The 21,959-nt window shown below is 40.9% G+C and overlaps 1 protein-coding gene across 1 annotated transcript in view; it reads left to right on the top strand.

The window, feature by feature from the left end:
• Window positions 1–21,959, top strand: part of LOC138852652 (uncharacterized) — a 178,194-nt gene that overhangs the window by 94,177 nt on the left and 62,058 nt on the right. The window contains exon 3 of the mRNA XM_070084739.1: window positions 11,392–11,527. Coding sequence (XP_069940840.1) covers window positions 11,392–11,527 — 136 coding nt within the window. The remainder of the gene's footprint in view (window positions 1–11,391; window positions 11,528–21,959) is intronic.

Here is a 21,959-nt window from a genome sequence, read left to right as displayed (position 1 = left end):
GATTCTTTGCTGACAAGAACCAAGTCAAGCAGATTGTTTCTAGTTGGTTCTGTCACAAACTGTTATAAAAAGCAATCCTGAACCGTATCAAGAAGCACAGTATCATGGAGCACAGACCAGTCAGCAGACGCAAGGCATGAAGCACAGACGAGGCAACAGACGAGGCAGCAGACGCAAGGCACGAAGCACAGACGAGGCAACAGACGAGGCAACAGACGAGTCAGCAGACGCAAGGCACGAAGCACAGACGAGGCAACAGACGAGGCAGCAGACGCAAGGCATGAAGCACAGGCCGTCCAGATGACTGGACAACCTGGCCCTGAAGGCCATGACGAATGATTGTAGGATGTTACATGTCGGATTCTGAACGTTATCTTCAGATAAAGGACCTTCATGTGGGCGAAATGAGGCAGGTTGCAGAACAGACTTTTACTGAGACGTTTCCTTTTGTGTAGAGCTTCATCGAGTTATGTTTCGCTCTGTGTAGAGCTTTATCAAGTCATCTTTGGCTCTGTGTAAAGCTTTATCAAGTTATGTTTCCTTCTGTGTACAGCTTTATCAAGTCATATTTCGCTCTGTGAAGAGCTTAATCAAGTCATGTTTGTTCTGGGTAGAGCTTTATCATGTTTCGCTCTATGTAGAGCTTAATCAAGCCATGTTTGCTCTGTGTAGAGCTTTATCAAGTCCATATTTTCAACGTCCAGCTCTCTCTGACGTGTGATAACACACCCCACCCCTTCCCAGGATGCTACCCACAACAGTCGATTGACTCTCAGACACCTCTTTACTGCTATTCCTCAAGACTTTTTCATAACCTCGACTCGCCCTGTTTTTCGATTTGTTTCAGGCCCAAATGCCGTTAGACCATTTACTAGTCAAACTGAACATACCCGCAGCAGTTTACATTGTGACCTCACCACTTTATATTGTGACCTTCAGTATTTCATAATGTGACCTTCAGCACTTTATATTGTAACCTACACTTCTTACTGTGACCTCCTACACTTCATAATGTGACCAACACTTCATGTAGTTTCTCCACACAGTAATATCATAATATATCTTAGGTATAAGATATTCTCTTTGAGTGGTTCTCTATTAAATATTTCCTTAGATCTTCCCAGTGTAATCCTATTAGAGTCAATTAGCTTAAGTTACTCTCCAGAGTGTCAGTTTAGAGTCCGTAGGCCAGACTAGCCACAAGTCCAGTGTTTCTTCACCTTAGCAACACAACGCAGTAATGCCAACCATTACAGTACTTGTACTTGTTCTTGTAATTCTACTTGTAGAATGAGCAGTCCGAGTGTACATTTTGTTGTGAATATATTAACAAAATTCTAAATTTTGTGGCTCAGCATAATATTTTTGGGGTCCATGCTCATTGGGATTTTTCGGCGAACTGCTTCCTAACATGCAGCTAATCTAGCTAAAACTGTTGACACAATTATCCCGAGATACCAACTCGGGCACGCCAGTGGCTCATGCAAGAGAAATCCACAAGATTTTTGTTTGTTATGTTTCTTAATAGTACACGGCGATTCTACTTACTTGAAACAGAGGGAGAGCATCACTTCCTTACTCGATACCTCAGAAATTGACGGGTTACGATGTTGCTCCTCCGTCAAAAATCTCCCAGAAGGACGTCCATGTTTCACGCTTCAGCTGTAAAACTGGCCAGTAATACTGAATAAAACGTGAACCCGGTCCGCTGGGGCTTGAAAGAATGTTAACAGTTATCCTCGGGCGTTGGAGAAGCTTGTTGGCAAAAAGTTTCTCTTCCTTAGTAAGAATTGCCGGTGTTCTGGCTACTCTAGGTCACACATCCCATCTTCTCGACGAGTGAATTCTAACTGACTAACCAGCGTTTCACCTGATCTCAGACTGAATTTTTGAAACACTGGCTACTATCTATAGTACTGCATTTTGACCTATTTCTAACTATTCTAGGTTCTATAACGATGTTATTTTCTCCTAAGATTACTGTATACTCTGTATAACTACTTAATTCTGTCTAAAATGTCAAATATTATATACAAATGTATATGTAAGCCGTTATATTAATTAAAGGGCTGCTTATGTTTACACTTTAAACATTTTCCGTGGAATATTTTTGACTACAAAATAATTTCCACACTGTTTATTGAAAATTATATACAAGGCACAATATAACAACCTTAGTTTTGGTATATATAGCTGACCGATTCTTTTTTAATGGCAATATTGTTCAGGTGGTAAATGGACAGAGTTGTCACATGAATGCTGTGTTGCTGCCGGTGAAAACATTAATTATATACTTTCAAAAACTTTGTGCGAAAAATTAGACACATGCGCAATACCTGGGTACTTGTGTTGATGGGACGTTTCGCCTACTAGTGTTTTTTTTTTCAAATACGAGAATAAATAATGGGGAGGTTGGGAGTGCAGAGATAATTGTGAGGTCGGTCACTCAGCTTCACAAGTCCCTCTCCACTTTCACAGTCTCCAGTGCTCATTCCCAGTATTACACTCAGAGTCACTGGTTGAATAAATATTCCGTCATTACACATACCCAGGTGTTACACATGTGCCTTAGTCATCAACTTGTTGGCGTTGTAAACCATTAATGAAAGTTAACTTTTGTGTAAACTTTGCTCTTGTGTTGCTTTAACTCTGCAGTCTCCCAGCTGTCTTCAATGTCCTCCAAGAAACTTTGTATCCTAGTAACTATGCGTTAGACACTGTATTCTTATGCATAAACACAAGCCACCTTAAGAAGAGACTGTATATTTATATTCCTTTTATCGTCTGTTCATTTAGTTTATACTCTTAGCACTTTATTTTTATGTTCACGTACAAATGTACAATCATCACCTCCGTAATTGCAATTAACATTAATGAACGCTGTTCAAACCTTCATTTCATGTTTTCATTAACCTGAGTTTCTCAGAGAGTTTCACAATAGTGTGTGTGATTCTCTCCCTTCATAACGTGGTTTGCGTCACATGGTTTGCGTCACATGGTTTGCGTCACATGGTTTGTGTCACATTGCGTTATTGTATTACTTGTCAAGAGAATAACACTCGGGGTTAATTGGATTCTGCTTTGCCCAAGAGTCTGCTTAGTGCATGAATTCTCTGCTGCTAGAGCTCAGCGAGTGTGCAGCCTGGCACTGCTGGCACTCACGAGGGAGCAGAGAAGCAGGTGTGCAGCCTGGCACTGCTGGCACTCACGAGGGAGCAGAGGAGCAGGTGTGCGAGGGAGCAGAGGAGCAGGTGTGCAGCCTGGCACTGCTGGCACTCATGAGGGAGCAGAGAAGCAGGTGTGCAGCCTGGCACTGCTGGCACTCATGAGGGAGCAGAGGAGCAGGTGTGCAGCCTGGCACTGCTGGCACTCACGAGGGAGCAGAGAAGCAGCTGTGCAGCCTGGCACTGCTGGCACTCACGAGGGAGCAGAGAAGCAGCTGTGTAGCCTGGCACTGCTGGCACTCACGAGGGAGCAGAGGAGCAGGTGTGCAGCCTGGCACTGCTGGCACTCACGAGGGAGCAGAGGAGCAGGTGTGCAGCTGGCACTGACTCACGGGAGCAGAGGAGCAGCCTGGCACTGCTGGCACTCACGAGGGAGCAGAGAAGCAGCTGGCAGCTGGCACTGCTGGCACTCACGAGGGAGCAGAGGAGCAGGTGTGCAGCCTGGCACTGCTGGCACTCACGAGAGAGCAGAGGAGCAGGTGTGCAGCCTGGCACTGCTGGTACTTATCATAGTGTAGTTAGTTTATATTAAGAAAATGTCCTTTGCTCACAGACCTTCATGAAGCTTCCTGCATTCAACGTATTTTATTGTTTAATAGTTTAAGCATACTATGTTTTATTATTATTATTATTATTATTATTATTATTATTATTATTATTATTATTATTATTATTATTATTATTATTATTATTATTATTACTCTTATTATTATTATTATTATTATTATTATTATTATTATTATTATTATTATTATTATTATTACTATTATTATTATTATTATTATTATTATTATTATTATTATTATTATTATTATTATTATTATTATTATAAACTTTAAATTCGTGTGAGTTATTCAAAGTAAAATATAGATTCACGAATTGACATTTGAACACAAGAACACACAAGAACACAAGAACGAAGGAACACTGCAGAAGGCCCACTGGCCCATGCGAGGCAGGTCCAAGTCTCCTACCGGCTTAAGCCAATGCACCCAACCTAGTCGGGTCAGGTCACACTGACTTAAGGGAGGAACACGGCAACCGACCTGGTAGCACAAGCTATCAGGTCCAGCTCACACCCACCCACATCCACTCATGTATTTATCCAACCTATTTTTAAAGCTACACAACGTTCTGGCCTCTATAACCGTACTCGGGAGTTTGTTCCACTCATCCACAACTCTATTACCAAACCAGTACTTTCCTATATCCTTCCTGAATCTGAATTTTTCCAACTTAAAACCATTGCTGCGAGTCCTGTCTAGGCTAGATATTTTCAGCACACTATTTACATCCCCTTTATTTATTCCTGTCTTCCATTTATACACCTCAATCATATCCCCCCTAATTCTACGTCTTTCTAGAGAGTGCAGATTCAGGGCCCTTAGTCTATCCTCATAGGGAAGGTTTCTGATACATGGGATCAACTTTGTCATCCTCCTTTGTACATTTTCCAGAGAATTTATATCCATCCTGTAATACGGTGACCAAAACTGTGCAGCATAATCTAAATGAGGCCTAACCAAGGATGTATAGAGTTGAAGAACAACCTGAGGACTCCTATTATTTATGCTTCTTGATATGAAGCCAAGGATTCTATTAGCTTTATTGCGAACACTTATGCACTGTTGTCTTGGTTTCAGATTACTGCTAACCAGAACTCCTAAATCTTTTTCGCAATCCGTAATATTAAGATCTACATTATTTAGTTTATATGTGGCATGGTTATTGTCCTGTCCAACATTTAGAACTTTGCATTTGTCTATATTAAACTGCATCTGCCACTTCTCCGACCACTGCATCAGTCTATTCAAATCTTCCTGGAGTGCTCGAATGTCCTCGTCAGAATGAATTCGACGGCCTATTTTGGTGTTATCGGCAAACTTGCCGATGTCGCTCTTTATGCCCTCATCTATGTCGTTTATGTATATTGTGAACAGCAGGGGGCCCAACACTGACCCCTGTGGAACACCGCTCGTAACGCTTCCCCACTCTGATTTCTCCCCATTTATGCAAACTCTCTGCTGCCTATTTGTCAACCATGCCTCTATCCAGGAAAAAATTTCTCCTCCTATTCCATGTGCTTTAATTTTCCTCAATAGTCTCTGATGTGGGACCCTGTCAAAAGCCTTACTGAAGTCCATATACACAATATCATATTCATTACCATGATCTACCTCCTCAAATACCTTAGTGAAACGTTACATCTGATACCTAAGAATACATTTACGAGAGATATAAAGTATCTTTAGTCCAACATATAGTACCTGAACCAGTTGAACGTCATAATACAAATTACGTAGCGATGTTGTAATGTTTTCAGTTGTCCAGGCCTTGATCCACCGGGAAGCCTGGTCGTGGACCGGGCCGCGGGGGCGTTGATCCCCGGAATGCCTTCCAGGTAGACTCCAGGTAGGTAGTTTTCACGGCTGATCCGATCACTTAGATTCAGAAACTTATTATGATTTTCTTTCCATCATAATCGTTTTAGGACACGCTTACAGAATTGAAAATGTAGTAAATAGTGGTCAGAACGCTTTCTAGTTGTCTCCTGTGGTACTCGAGAAGACTGCTGTTCGCTTGATAACTATTACTCACGTTGAAACAATAGTTTACAACAGAATGTTGCTTAACTACAGTAGCTCTGGTTGGGGCGGTTTTTAACTGGTCTCTCACAAATATATATTTGGTCTTGGCTTATGGTAGTGATATTATACTGCTACCCTAAATGAGGGTACAAATGAACGCCCGAGTGAGCTGCAGCAGCGGGAGAAGGAGGAGGAGGAGGAATTGATTGTCAGATCACAATTACCAGGGGAGAGAGGAGGGTGAGGATCAGCGAACAACGATGACAATGACACTAGACGGCAACACTCAGAACACGTTACAGTCCCGACCATGCATGGTTTATGTTAAATTTGTCGACTTAGGTTCCGTCTTCAGCCAAACTGAATTCCATTCATGTGTCAATCAATGGTAATGAGAGAGACAGTGAGGTATATAGCAGTGGGTCGTCTGCAAAGATCTGGAGGGGGAGTTATAAATTGAATGTTTAATATAAGACAGGTAAAGCAAATGATAGTGAAACTGCTTTGTATAACAATATTCAACTGGAGTAACAACTGCATATCATAGTGCTGCTACGTAAGGGGTAATTTATGTACATCAATTAATGTACATAGCAGCAGCAGACCCAGCAACATACTTTTGAACCATATGTGTGGAAAATACTGTATATATTTTCCAGAAATTCAGTATTTGTATGTAAATAGATGGTCATACTGTATTTAATAATATTTATGTCATAGAAAACGGAAAGCCTGCGTCTGCGCAGACGAGACTCGCCATCTTGGTTTTGAATTGAACAGAACGTTAGAGTGAACGGGAAGAATTTTTCGTGCTCTAGAGGTTAAAATTGGGCTGACACCTCTCAAATAGGAGGCGAAATTGTTGGATGTGCATTCCTGCATAATTTGAGTATCAGGCGACTGGACAACACAGCTCCAGGAACCTCAGATAAGTCTGTTTATGTTTAATTCTGGCCAGTAATTTCATAAATTTAGACAGTGAGGTTTTCTGGGTATAATACACATTAATCTCCAGTCAAATTGGTGAGTGATATTAAGATATATTTTCCTTCTGTTATGTAATTGTGTATTTATATATAATCATTTTTTAATTTAATATACAGTCCACAAATTTATATATTTACCAGTATTCCTGGTGTATGTATATTTCATTTATAATTAATAGGTCCAGAGCAACTTGTGGTTATGACAGTGGTAGGTATCGAAGGGGGGCATTTTTTGCGACCTAGGTGTCCCAAATTCCTACTTGTCTATATAACATTGATAAATAATAATTTTCTTTGTTATCATTTACTGTTATGTACATAATTAGTTACATTCAGATAAATGCAATTTTCCACAATACGTGTCCTACACATGTATGAGAGAGTAGAGGAAGTTAGAAAGTCACTATTGGCAGTGACTTATAAGGACCACAAAATCCGAGGTTTTACTTTGGATATGATGGATTACCCCTCCTACAATATCGAGCGCCTCCACCCAGATGCATGAAATGCTAAAAAAAAAAAAATTAATACGGAGGCAATTACACAGGGGAGGAAACGTGATGTCAGTGTGGGAATAAAGTCACACCCAGGACCTACTGAGAACGCTTGGAAGCACTTGACTTATATTCACTGGAGCACAGGCAAGAGAGATACATCATAATCTACACCTGGAAGATCCTGGAGGGACTGGTCCCTAATCTGCACACAAAAATCACTCTCTACGAAAGCAAAAGACTTGGCACGCGATGCAACATACCCCCAATGAAAAGTAGGGGCGCCACTAGTACACTAAGAAAAAACACAATAAGTGTCCGGGGCCCAAGACTGTTCAACAGTTTCCCACTAGCCATAAGGGAAATTACCAATAGACCCCTGGTTGTCTTCAAGAGGGAGCTGGACAGATACCTAAAGTCAGTGCCGGATCAGCCGGGCTGTGGTTCGTACATTGGACTACGTGTGGCCAGCAGTAACAGTCTCGTTGATCAGGCCCTGATCCACCAGGAGGCCTGGTCATGGACCAGGCCGCAGGGGCGTTGATCCCCGGAATACCATTCAGGTAGATCTATGCCAACTATTGCACTGTGCTGCGGCAAATGCATGGAGCTCTACAATATATCTAATGTGGAATATATCGCTTGAATTTTCCAACCGTTATACCCCCCCAGGTGGGAGAATGTAGGAAAGGGGGGACGATGCCTAAGGAGGGGTACCACCATTCTGTACATTCATTTAATTTCTAAGACTTAGCCTCGTAATTCCTTAGGCTACTTTATGCACTACCATTACTACTTACACTGCATATGTTTAGGCTAAGTTAGAGTTAGTCTAAACGTTTAGCTTAACGACTACCCATACATTAAATAGGCCGTAGGCAGTCTCTTTCCCACCAAGAAGCGCCCACGGGAGATCTGAGCCGCTTCTGGGGCGGCAGTCATGCTAGAACCTGTGAGCCACGAGGCTACATACCTCTCTTAGACATCGTGGATTACCCATTACCTCCCTTAACACGGATATATACCGCGAAAGCTCTCTACAGACGAGACCATGGCCCATGACTCCCCACACAGGCATTCTTAGGTGCTCCAACAGCTACCACCTTGCATGTATCCCAGGTGTATTAAGTGCACACTTGTTCATTGGGGTTGCGTGGGAAGGTGGGCTATCTGCTGCACTGGAGACCTGGAGAAGCCACGGTCCATCATATGCGCATTGCCTCTTGTGTAGTAATAGAGGTGAGTACCCATTATTTCAGGAGCCAGAATGGGGCTGCAGGTTCCGGACTGAATTTCATGACTGAAACCGGACGATTAACCTATCGAGTCGTGAAATCCACATACACATGGAATGTTCGAATTATATAAAGAAAAGGAAAACTTATTAAGATCAGAGTACTCGTACTACAGTGTGTCTTTCTCAGGTACAAAAGTAATTCACACTAAAGGTGTGAGCGCAGTGGGGTACGACAGGGCCATGGAACAATCCCGGTCACACCAGGAGCGTCAGATGAGGGCCAGTTATGGGAACAGGTTACAATAACATATAACTCCTATACTGCGACTTGCTAGTGCATGGAGATCAGTGAGTACTCAACATGTTGGTTCTTGGCCACATATTGGTGTCGCTGACACAGATAAAGGTATTTACTTGAAGGGAGATATGATTTAAGGTATCTGTCAGGAATATTTTAAGGTTTTCAAAACAAACCCTATTAAGTCGGCGATTCAAGGTCGTCAGACGGCGGTATTCGTGAGTACTCTTCTTGATATCAACATGCTGATCAGTAAACTTGCAAGTTGATGGACGCAAAAAAGCAATGGTCTATCAGCGATGAGAAACCATTTTAGGTTAATGACCTACCCATGTGCACAATGGGTCCTTTTGACGAGTACAAGTTATTGGAGTAGCTTGTCGAGGCCGGAGGCAAGGAATTTTCTTCCCTTCTGGAGGAGAATTTCCTTCCTTATCCAGCAACAGAGGTTTACACTGCATCATCAGTACTTGGTGCTGAAGCTCACTCAGCGCATGGTCCTCGTGCGCGTGCTTAAGACACAGTGTGGGAGGTTAGATGGGTGAATGCACCAGAGCGCTGGCAAATGGCTTCATTTACCTCATAACACTCCGATTTTGTTCTTTCACCCACAAACAGTAGTGATACATTGGCACTACTCGATTTTTTTCAACCATGCGCATACAGAAGAATAAGCTATTCATTTTTGAGGTTACCTTCACGGATGATGGAGTCCAGACGGCAGCCGAAGAATCTGTTATCAAGGGCAAAATCCGGCATTAGACCAGACCAGCTAAGATGTTTAGTGAGAGGGAGCGCTCCATGTCATGGCGTCTGAATATACATAATACCTGCGCGTGTCCCGCGCATGAGCGCAGACACGCACAGGACGGAACCCCAACCCTAACATCGTGGATACAGTTAAATAACGGCATGACCCTTTTACTACTTATTATTGAGCTTGCGAAAAGAAAGCGTACGCACTTTTAAAACATTGGAGTTATCCACCGCTGGGGCGATAAAAACAACTTGTTCAAATCTAGGGGATTTCTTCGTACTGAAACCCTAACTGCAATTGCCTAGCTTTTCTACAGCTCAGTGGTGTGCCTGGAAGTTTGTTGTTCCAGGAACGAAGTCAGGGTCTTGCCTGGACTCTGCCCCCGTCGGAGGCAGTCAAAAAATTATGAACAAAAATAGATGCTTTGGAACAACGTATTGTGAAAATATTTAATGTGTTCTGGATGATTTTTAAACGTGTTTGCTGCAAGTTTTTCAAGTGTAAAAACAATAAAAAATCATTATTTATTGTCTGGTGTTAAGTCTAGCTAGTAGTCTCAACACTTATCACCGCTGCAACACCTGCTTGCTCAGGCTTATCTAGGGTATACCTGAAGAGGGTTTCGGGGTCAACGCCTCCGCAGCCCGATCTGAGACCAGGCCTCGTGGTGGATCAGGGACTGATCAACTATGCTGTTACTGCTGGCTGCACGCAAACTGACGTACGAACCACAGTCCGGCTGGTCAGGTACTGACTTATTAAGGTGCCTGTCCAGTGTCTTCTTGAAGACAGCCAGGGGTCTATTGGCAATCCCCTTTATGTTTGCTGGGAGGCAGTTGAACAGTCTTGGGCCCCTGACACTTACTGTGTTGTCTCTGTGTACTCGTGGCGCCCATGCTTTTGTAATAAAGTTGGTAGAATTGCCGACAATATGTAAAGTAAAAGGACACAAGTGCAACTAATGTGACATTTTATTGTGGCAACGTTTCGCTCTCCAGGAGCTTTATCAAGCTCCTGGAGAGTGAAACGTTGCCACAATAAAATGTCACATTAGTTGCACTTGTGTCCTTGCCCATGCTTTTCATGGGGGGGGGGGGAATGTTGCATCGCCTGCCGAGTCATTTGCTTTCATAGGGAGTGATTTTCGTGTGCAAATTTGGTACTAATCCTAGGATTTTCCAAGTGTATATTATCATGTATCTTTCTCGCCTACGTTCCTGGGAATACAAATCAACGGACTTCAACTGTTTCCGTTAATTTAGGTGCTTTATCGTGCTTATGTGTGCCGTGAAAGTTCTTTGTGCATTTTCCAGATCAGCAATTTCGCCTGCCTTGAAGGGGGCAGTTAGTGTACAGCAATATTCCAGCCTAGAGAGAACAAGCGATTTGAAGAGACTCATCATGGGCTTGGCGTCCCTAGTTTTGAAGGTTCTCATTATCCATCCTGTCATTTTTCTAGCAGATGAGATAGATACATTGCTGTAGTTATTGAAGGCGAGATCCTCTGACATTATCACTACCAGGTCCTTCACATTATTTTTTCGCCCTATTGTATGCTTAGAATTTGTTGGGCTTGCTTAGTAAAACGTGCAACACCTGGGTATCCTTGATACTCAGGTGTTGCACATGTTTCTTATTCAGCTTACCGGCATATCATGTCTTTGATCCAGTTCCTCAGGTTTGGCATAACAATCTTATTTTCTATATATTTGTCCTATGAAATTCTAGTTTGACTAAATTATACCCCTTTGCATATAGGCTTGTGTCTGTGTACATCAATAAGATAAGGTGTGCCTGGCACCAACAGGTGGAGGGCAGTGACGCAGTTATGGTGGCACTGAGGGACCTGGAGCTGGCGTCCTCTGGCACCTACAGGTGTGAAGTCATCACTGAGGCACCGCTCTTCCACACGAAGTTTGGTGAAGGCAACATGACTGTTATTGGTAAGTGTCTTACTTGTCTTACATGTGTCTTACCTGTCTTACCTGTGTATTACCTGTCTTACATGTGTCTTGTCTTACCTGTGCCTTACCTGTCTTACCTGTGTCTTACCTGTCTTACATGTGTCTTACTTGTCTTACATGTGTCTTACTTGTCATACATGTGTCTTACCTGTGTATTACCTGTCTTACATGTGTGTCACCTGTCATACATGTCTTACATGTGTCTTACCTGTCTTACATGTGTCTTACCTGTCTTACCTGTGTCTTACCTGTCTTACATGTGTCTCACCTGTCATACATGTGTCTTACCTGTCTTACATGTGTCTTACCTGTCTTACATGTGTCTTACCTGTCTTACATGTGTCTTACCTGTCTTACACGTGTCTTACCTGTCTTACATGTGTCTTACCTGTCTTACATGTGTCTTACCTGTCTTACATGTGTCTCACCTGTCTTACATGTGTCTTACGTGTTTTACATGTGTCTCACCTGTCTTACATGTGTCTCACCTATCTTACATGTGTCTTACCTGTGTATTACCTGGCTTACATGTGTCTCACCTGTCATACATGTGTCTTACCTGTCTTACCTGTCGTACATGTGTCCTACCTGTCTTACATGTGTCTTACCTGTCTTACATGTGTCTTACCTGTCTTACATGTGTCTCACCTGTCATACATGTGTCTTACCTGTCTTACATGTGTCTTACCTGTGTCTTACCTGTCTTGCATGTGTCTTACCTGTCTTACCTGTGTCTCGCCTGTCATACATGTGTCTTACCTGTCTTATATGTGTCTTACCTGTCTTACATGCGTCTTACCTGTCTTACATGTGTCTTACCTGTCATACATGTGTCTTACCTGTCTTACCTGTGTTTTACCTGTCTTACCTGTCTTACCTGTGTCTTACATGTGTCTCACCTGTCATACATGTGTCTTACCTGTCTTACATGTGTCTTACCTGTCATACATGTGTCTTGTCTTACATGTGTCTTACCTGTCTTACATGTGTCTTACCTGTCTTACATGTGTCTTACCTGTCTTGCCTGTGTCTTACCTGTCATACATGTGTCTTACCTGTCTTACATGTGTCTTACCTGTGTCTTACCTGTCTTACATGTGTCTTACCTGTCTTACATGTGTATTACCTGTCTTACATGTGTCTTACCTGTCTTACCTGTCCTACATGTGTCTTACCTGTCTTACCTGTCCTACATGTGTCTTACCTGTCTTACCTTTGTCTTACCTGTTTTACATGTGTCTTATAAGTGTCTCACTTGTCTTACATGTGTTTTACCTGCCTTACATGTGTCTTACCTGTCTTACCTGTGTCTTACCTGTCTTACATGTGTCTTACCTGTCTTACATGTTTATTACCTGTCTTACATGTGTCTTACCTGTCTTACCTGTCCTACATGTGTCTTACCTGTCTTACCTTTGTCTTACCTGTTTTACATGTGTCTTACATGTATTATAAGTGTCTCACTTGTCTTACATGTGTCTTACCTGCCTTACATGTGTCTTACCTGTCTTACCTGTGTCTTACCTGTCTTACATGTGTCTTACCTGTCTTACCTGTGTCTTACCTGTCTTACATGTGTCTTACCTGTCTTACCTGTGTCTTACATGTGTCTTACCTGTCTTACATGTGTCTTACCTCTCTTACATGTGTCTTACCTCTCTTACATGTGTCTTACCTCTCTTACATGTGTTTCACCTGTCTTACATGTGTCTCACCTGTCTTACATGTGTCTTACCTGTCTTACATGTGTCTCACCTGTCATACATGTGTCTTACCTGTCTTACATGTGTCTTACCTGTCTTACATGTGTCTTACCTGTGTCTCACTTGTCATACATGTGTCTTACCTGTCTTACATGTGTCTTACCTGTCTTACATGCGTCTTACCTGTCTTACATGTGTCTTACCTGTCATACATGTGTCTTACCTGTGTTTTATCTGTCTTACCTGTGTCTTTCCTGTCTTACATGTGTCTTACTTGTCTTACATGTGTCTTACCTGTCTTACATGTGTCTTACCTGTCTTACATGTGTCTTACCTGTGTCTTACCTGTCATACATGTGTCTTACCTGTCTTACCTGTCTTACATGTGTCTTACCTGTCTTACCTGTGTCTTACATGTGTCTTACCTGTCTTACATGTGTCTTTCTTGTGTCTTACCTGTCTTACATGTGTCTTACCTGTCTTACCTGTGTCTTACCTGTCTTACATGTGTCTTACCTGTCTTACATATGTCTTACCTGTCTTACATGTGTCTTACCTGTCTTACATGTGTCTTACCTGTTCTACATGTGTCTTACCTGTCTTAGATGTGTCTTACCTGTCTTACATGTGTCTTACCTGTCTTACCTTTGTCTTACCTGCCTTACATGTGTCTTACATGTCTTATAAGTGTCTCACTTGTCTTACATGTGTCTTACCTGTCTTGCATGTGTCTTACCTGTCTTACATGTGTCTTACCTGTCTTACCTGTGTCTTACCTGCCTTACATGTGTCTTACCTGTCTTACATATGTCTTACCTGTCTTACATGTGTCTTACCTGTCTTACCTGTCCTACATGTGTCTTACATGTCTTATAAGTGTCTCACTTGTCTTACATGTGTCTTACTTGTCTTACAATTGTCTTACCTGTCTTACCTGTGTCTTACCTGTCTTACATGTGTCTTACCTGTCTTACCTGTGTCTTACCTGTCTTACATGTGTCTTACCTGTCTTACCTGGGTCTTACCTGTCTTACATGTGTCTTACCTGTCTTACATGTGTCTTACCTGTCTTACATGTGTCTTACCCGTCTTAAATGTGTCTTACCTGTAAAGTGTCTTACCTGTCCTGTGTGTTTTGCCTTACCTGTCCTGTACACACCTATTTGTACTCACCTATTTGTGGTTGCAGGGATCGATTCATAGCTCCTGGCCCCGCCTCTTCACTGATCGCTACTAGGTCAGGTCTTCTCTCTCCCTGCTCCATGAACTTTATCAAACTTCGTCTTAAAACTATATATGTTTTCTGCCTCCACTAAATCACTTTCTAGACTATTCCACTGCATGACAACTCTATGACTGAAGAAATATTTCCTAACATCACTATGATTCATCTGAGTCTTCAGCTTCCCTTGTTTCTATGTCCCATCTCTGAAACATCCTGTCTTTGTCCACCTTGTCAATTCCTCGCAGTATTTTATATGCCGTTATCATGTCTTCCCTAACCCTCCTATCCTCCAGTGTCGTCATGCCGCTTTCCCTTGACCTTTCTTCGTAGGACATTCTCCTTAGCTCTGGGACTAGTCTTGTTGCAAACCTTGTCACTTTCTCCAATTTCTTGACGTGCATAACCAGATGTGGGTTCCAAAATGGTGCTGCATACTCCAATATGGGCCTGACATACACGGTGTACAGAGTCTAGAACGATTCCTTACCGAGGTATCGAAATGCCATTCTTAGGTTTGCCAGGCGCCCATATGCTGCAGCAGTTATCAGGTTGATATGCGCCTCAAGAGATGTGCTCAGTATTATACTCCAAGATCCTTTTCCTTGAGCGAGGTTTGCAGTCTTTGGCCACCTAGTCTATACTCTGTCTGCGGTCTTCTTTGCCCTTCCCCGATCTTCATAATTTTGCATTTGGCGGGGTTAAATTCAAGGAGCCAGTTGCTGGACCAGGCTTGTAGTCTGTCCAGGTCTCTTTGTAGTCCTGCCTGATCCTCATCCGATTTAATTCTCCTCATTAATTTCACATCATCTGCAAACAGAGATACTTCTGAGTCTTTCCCTTCCGTCATGTCATTCACATATACCAAAAACAGCACTGGACCTAAGAATGACCCCTTTGGAACCCTGTTCGTCACAGGCGCCCACTCTGACACCTTGTCACTTGTCTTACCTGTCCTGTGTGTCTTGTCTATCTTACTTGTGTCTGACCTACCCTGGCCTATCTGTACCGTGTATCTTACCTGTCTTACCTTTCACGGACCTGTTGTCAATGGATGACGTTTAAATTTGAACGTCCAAGATCCCACCTTCAAGACAGGCTCCAAGTTTTGACACTACTTACTGCCGCAATAAATGTATTAATCAAACCCTCCAAGTAACTATATATATTACAACAAAACATTCACAATATATATATATATATATATATATATATATATATATATATATATATATATATATATACTTATATATATATATTTTTTATAAAACATAGGGAAGTACCACCTCTATAGCTGGACTGGGAACCCTCATCCTCAGAGAAACAATAAACGTACCTCAGGGAAAACTCAAGGTTCTCCCCGGAGCTGTTTGAATATTTTCTTCTCCTACCACCCCCTATATATTTTTTATTCTATGTGAACATTTATTAATAAACAAAATACATTTACAGAAAAAAACATAAACATGAATACAATGGCACAATGTATCAAAGATCATGAATTTCCTCCAGCTCCTCCGAGGCTGGACGTGAGCCAAGTATGCAGCAAGCATTTCCCCTCTGGATGGCGACGCTGAGGCGCTGGAACATGAAAGTGGCTGCCCTTGGGTCCCTGGTGGTGTCGATGAGTCTGGAACCCAATTCTTTAAGGAAACGTGTGGCATTTTTTCCCCATGATCCCAAGGTCTCTGATCCCACTGGGACAAATTGATACTGTTGGCTAATGTCCCTGTACTTGCTGATCTTGTACTCCTCCCTGTGGTCAGCAGCTCCTCCCTGTCGCCCCACACTGTGATGGATATAGGTGTCAGCCAGTGTGGACACACAGGTATAGTCCCATGCTAAGAGCTTGCCATTCTTCCAAGGATATATATATATATATATATATATATATATATATATATATATATATATATATATATATATATATATTATTGTGACCACGAACGAGTGGTATTGATCAACAACAACAATGCACTAGCCAAGGACTCGAACCCATGCTGCTTTGGCCTGCCTCATGGTGAGCAAAAACACATGATGCCCTTATCCACTGGACCATACGATCGATAAGAGTAGCGCATCCAGTGGAACTGAATGTTGTACTCGCTACCCAAGGACACACGATGGTGTGGATGATTCTAGGCTAATTTCATTCTGGTTCCTGTTTGGTGTGCTAGTTCAAGCGTGTGTCCTTGGGTAGCGAGTACAACATTCAGTTCCACTGGATGCGCTACTCCTAAGGATCGTATGGTCCAGTGGATAAGGGCGTCATGTGTTTTTGCCCACCATGAGGCAGGCTAAAGCAGCATGGGTTCGAGTCCTTGGCTAGTGCACTGTTGTTATTGATATATATATATATATATATATATATATATATATATATATATATATATATATATATATATATATATATATATATATATATATATATATATATATGCAATAAGATCACAGTAAACAGGTGATTTCAGAATATGCAAAACAACCACTCTGAAAGAATAGAGAAATTCCAAGCGCTTTCGTGACTACTCACATTATCAAGGAACTATGAAATAGTGAGTAGTCACGAAAGCGCTTGGAATTTCTCTATTCTTTCAGAGTGGTTGTTTTGCATATATATATATATATATATATATATATATATATATATATATATATATATATATATATATATATATATATATATATATATAATGCAAAACATACACCTCTCACCAACGTGAACTTTTAGATATATTTAACTGAGACCCCTGTCAAAGACACTCAGAAATTAGAAATAAAAATATATGTTTTTTTTTTTGGGGGGGGGGAGGGGGGAACAATGCGTCGCTCAAACACTAAATATTTTACGGCCCGTTTTAAAACTTGTTTACTGCAAGTATTTTAGCGTCTAAAAAAAAGTTAGAGATAATAACTTATTAATTTTATGGCGGAAAAAATTGAGTCAAATTTTTTTTAATTGTCGAGCGTGAGTCTGAGGCGAGAGACATTAGCAAGTTGTGTCTTGTCACTGTTGATGCTACATCAACAGCGGTTACAGTAACACCCAGACTGCTAGATTATATATATACTGTAAGGTGTGTACCACTGTTGATGCTACATCAACAGCGGTTACAGTAACACCCAGACTGCTAGATTATATATATACTGTAAGGTGTGTACCACTGTTGATGCTACATCAACAGCGGTTACAGTAACACCCAGACTGCTAGGTTTGTATCACCCTGTATGTACACCAATTCCAATGGGGTAACATCGCTTAGCTTCGGCTAAGCGCCCATACTTATCTTGGGTCTAGCTCAGTGGTAAAGTACTGTGGACTCTGATACAGAGTTAGCAGGTTCGAGTCCTGCTGTGGATGTAGAGACAGTGTTTGTAAATAATTTCGCCTGTTTGCGAATTGTTAAATATATATATATATATATATATATATATATATATATATATATATATATATATATATATATATATATATATATATATGCAAAACAACCACTGTGAAAGAATAGTGAAATTCCAAGCGCTTTCGTGACTTTTCACATTATCAAGGAACTATAAAAGTAAAACATCAAAGGAAGGCATATAAAGGGTTTAGACCACACTTCACCATAACATCCCACAACAAAGCAACACCTGACGAGCGATGACACACGACTCATAAGAAAGGAGGAACACTGCAGCAGGCCCGCTGGCCCAACTAGACAGGTCCTTCACGACATCGCACTAACAAAATATTCTACCCAAGAATTAAGATTTATTATTTGTCCAATGTATTATTAAATTCTTCCCAAATTTTATTAATTATAAATGGATCTAATTTACATGAACCAAAGGAAATATTCATATTATTTTCAAAACTGCTTTTCATGAAACAAGATTCAATTATATCCCTGTCGACCATGGACTTGCTTGATACTACTTTCTCAACTTTTTCAAAATCAATTGGATGGTTAAGTCTCTCACATGAATAAACAGAGCATTGGAATCTTGTCCAGTTCTAATGCTATATTTATGTTGTTTTAATCTAAGTTCGAGACTTTTACCAGTTTGACCGTAATAAACTTTATTGCAAATTTTACAAGTAATCTTGTAGACACATCCATCAGCATTTTGGGGGGAATTTTTTATCAAAAGTTTTTTTACTGTATCAAGATTTTTAAATACAACTTTGATATTAAAAGTCTTAAGAAGAGAAGGAATATCAACCAAGTTTTCATGGTAAGGGAGAACCAACATATTTTTAGTTGAATAAGGGTGGTTGTCACTTTTTGGATTGTAAAAAGTATTTCTCACAATTTTAAAAGATTTATCAATTACGTTTCTTGGGTATTTCAAATCATTAGCTATTTCATAAATTTTGGATATTTCCTCATCTATGAACTCTGGACTACAAATTCGTAAAGCTCTCAAAAACATTGATGAAAAAACAGACAGTTTAACTCTATCTTGATGCGAGGAATAATAGTGGACATAGGAACAGTTATTTGTAGGTTTTCTGTAAATTTTAAATTTTAATTCATTATTACCCTTAATAATTAAAGCAACTAGAAAAGGCAATGAGTTATTTTCCTCAAACTCAACAGTAAAGTTTATAGAATGGGCTAAGCTATTTAATTTGCCAAGGAAATGGTGTATATCTACATTCTTGGGCATAAGACACAAAATATCATCAACATATTTGAATCATTTAACTCTATTACGGAGGATTGTGTTAAGCAACCTTGTTTCAAAAAATTTCATGTATAGATTACTAAGAACAGGTGAAAGAGGATTTCCCATTGCCATACCAAACTTGCGAGTGTAAAACCTATCATTAAAAACAAGTTTTGCATCAACAATGCAAAGTGTAATAAGTTTAGTGATAGTAGGAACTGGCAATGGTAAATCATAATTAACAAATTCTTCAGATAAGAAACTTAATAAATCATCAAGAGGAACTTTCGTAAACAAGGAGGTAACATCAAAACTAACCATGTTAAATCATTTAAGTCAGTCAAGGAGCTTAATTTATCAACTAAATCTATGTTGTTTTTAACATAAAAGTTAGAAATTTTACCAACAATTGGGCTCAAAATGTCGACAAGCCATTTGGATAATTTATATGAAACTGATCCTATGGAGCTAATAATTGGTCTGACTGGATTCCCTGGTTTGTGTGTTTTTATTAGTCCATACATGTAAGGTAAAGATGGATTAGTGGAAGTAAATTGTTTGACTAATTCATCTTTGCCTTTCAGTAGAAGTTTTATTGTTTTATTGAAATTGCTGTTAACGGTTTCTAAGGGATTCTTTCTAAGTTTAGAATAGATTTCAGTATCATCTAAGAGATTATTCATTTTTTCTTTCATAATTACTATTGCATTTATGTTAGCTGCTTTAGTAAGGCGCAAATTTTTATTATTATTAAGTGTATCATAAGACTTAAAGAATTTTTGAGGGCAATTGGGAATGTTTTGTTTTAACATACAGATATATACCATTCCTTTACTAATATTAATTTCATCAGAGAATAAATCAGAAGATTTTTCAAAGTTACAAAAGGCTTTTGCAATTTCAACATTATTAAGTTTGTTTTTGTGGGATGTTATGGTGAGGTGTTGTCTAAACCCTTTATATGCCTTCCTTTGATGTTTTACTTTTATAGTTCCTTGATAATGTGAGAAGCCACGAAAACACTTGGAATTTCACTATTCTCTCATAGTGGTTGTTTTGCATATTCTGAAATAACCGGGTTACTATGATCTTATATATATATATATATATATATATATATATATATATATATATATATATATATATATATATATATATATATATATATATATATATAAAAATATAGGGAGGTACCACCTCTAGAACTGTAATGGGGACCCTCATCCTCAGAGAAAAGAATAAACTTGCTTCAGGGAAAACACAAGATTCTCCCTGAAGCTGTTTGAGAATTTTCTCCTACCACCCCCTATATTATGTATATATATTTTATTTAAAGACAAAATACATTGATGAAACATTCACAAAAATATGATACAAAGTAAAACAACATAGGTAACTCAGAGCTACATCTCGAATACTTCGTCCAGCTCCCCTGCGGTGGGCCGCGTGCCCAGAATGCTGCAGGCATTTCCTCTCTGGATCGCAACACTGAGTCTCTGAAAGAGGAAGCTGGTCGCCCTGTGGTCCTTGGTTTCTATGATGAGCTTTTCACCCAGCTCTTTGAGGAACTTTAGAGCACACTTGCCCCATGCTCCAAGGGTCTCCGACCCTATTGGAATGAAGTTATAGCAAGGGGGAAGGTCTTCATATTTTCGGATCTTCTGGGTCTCTCTGTGGCTGGCAGCTCCACCCCCTTCCACTACAGAGTATGGCAAGTAGGTGTCTGCCAATGTGGCAGCACAGGTGTAGTCCCAGGCAATCTGCTTTCCATCCTTCCAGGGTAGCATAGTGGCTCCATCAGGACGCTTTTGACTTCCATCAGACCTCTGCACTTGGGGTTCTCGTTGAGCTGGGCAACGGGCTGTGGCGAGGCTTCTCTTTATTATGTCATTGATCTCCTCATGTCTGGCATACTTCCCTTCTGCTGTGTGACACACGAGACCATGGAGTCCGAACTGATCAGCTGTCGCCCTGCCGCAAATACACCTATGTTCGGTGAGGATGGGGGCGGCTAGGCGAAGAGCAACACCAATCCGAATGGCCTGTGGGTCGAGACGGGTCCCCAGGGAGGAATTGGGAACAGCTAAAAGGAAATCTCCTGAGTGTGGTGCCTTCACTGCCAGGAGACGAGCTTTGTTCTTTCCTGAAGCATTGGATAGCATTGTGTTGGCGATTTTTTCCATGATCGGTTTGTCCCAGTGGGACTGTTTGTGCTGTTTGGGAGGAGCTGGTCTACTGGAGGAGTCTGTAAGGGTGTCCCACCGAATTGCTGCTTCAGTAAACCTGGGGTCTTGAGCTCCTACCAAGTCTCTCAAGCGTTCGGGCACTATCTTCTTGACTAATGCACTGGAAGCCAAACACGAAGACAGAAAAGCAGGTAGAGCAACATGCGTTGCTTTACGCACCCCTATACCTCCCAGTCGCACTGGGAGGGTTGCCTGATCCCATTGCTCATCCTCTAGTGACAGGTTAAGTGCCTTCTTAAAAGTTGATCTCAGGTGTGTGTCATATTCATCGAGTGTTGGGTTGTCAAAAGAGGGTGCACACCTCAAGAAGTAAGTGAGTCTTGGCATAGTAAGACACCTTGTGAGGAGATACAGAGCATCATGGGCATCAAGATCGCTTATTCTCTCCTCCATTCTCATAAGGTCATTCAATTTGTCCCTGAGGACAGTATCGATGGCCTGGTGACCCAGCGGTGCCCCCAAGAGGGTACTGTTGGACGGAGTTGTAGTTGAGATTTCCGGGAGGATTCTTCGCACAGCATTGATTATTTCCTGGTTCGCTGTGATGATTTCACACTTAGAGGGATTGAGGATGAGTCCCAAGCCTT

The sequence above is a fragment of the Cherax quadricarinatus genome, chromosome 13, assembly GCF_038502225.1.
Source record: "Cherax quadricarinatus isolate ZL_2023a chromosome 13, ASM3850222v1, whole genome shotgun sequence".
Classification (NCBI taxonomy): domain Eukaryota; kingdom Metazoa; phylum Arthropoda; class Malacostraca; order Decapoda; family Parastacidae; genus Cherax; species Cherax quadricarinatus.
Note: the sequence above shows the minus strand (reverse complement) of the source record. Positions and strands in the feature narration are given on the sequence as shown.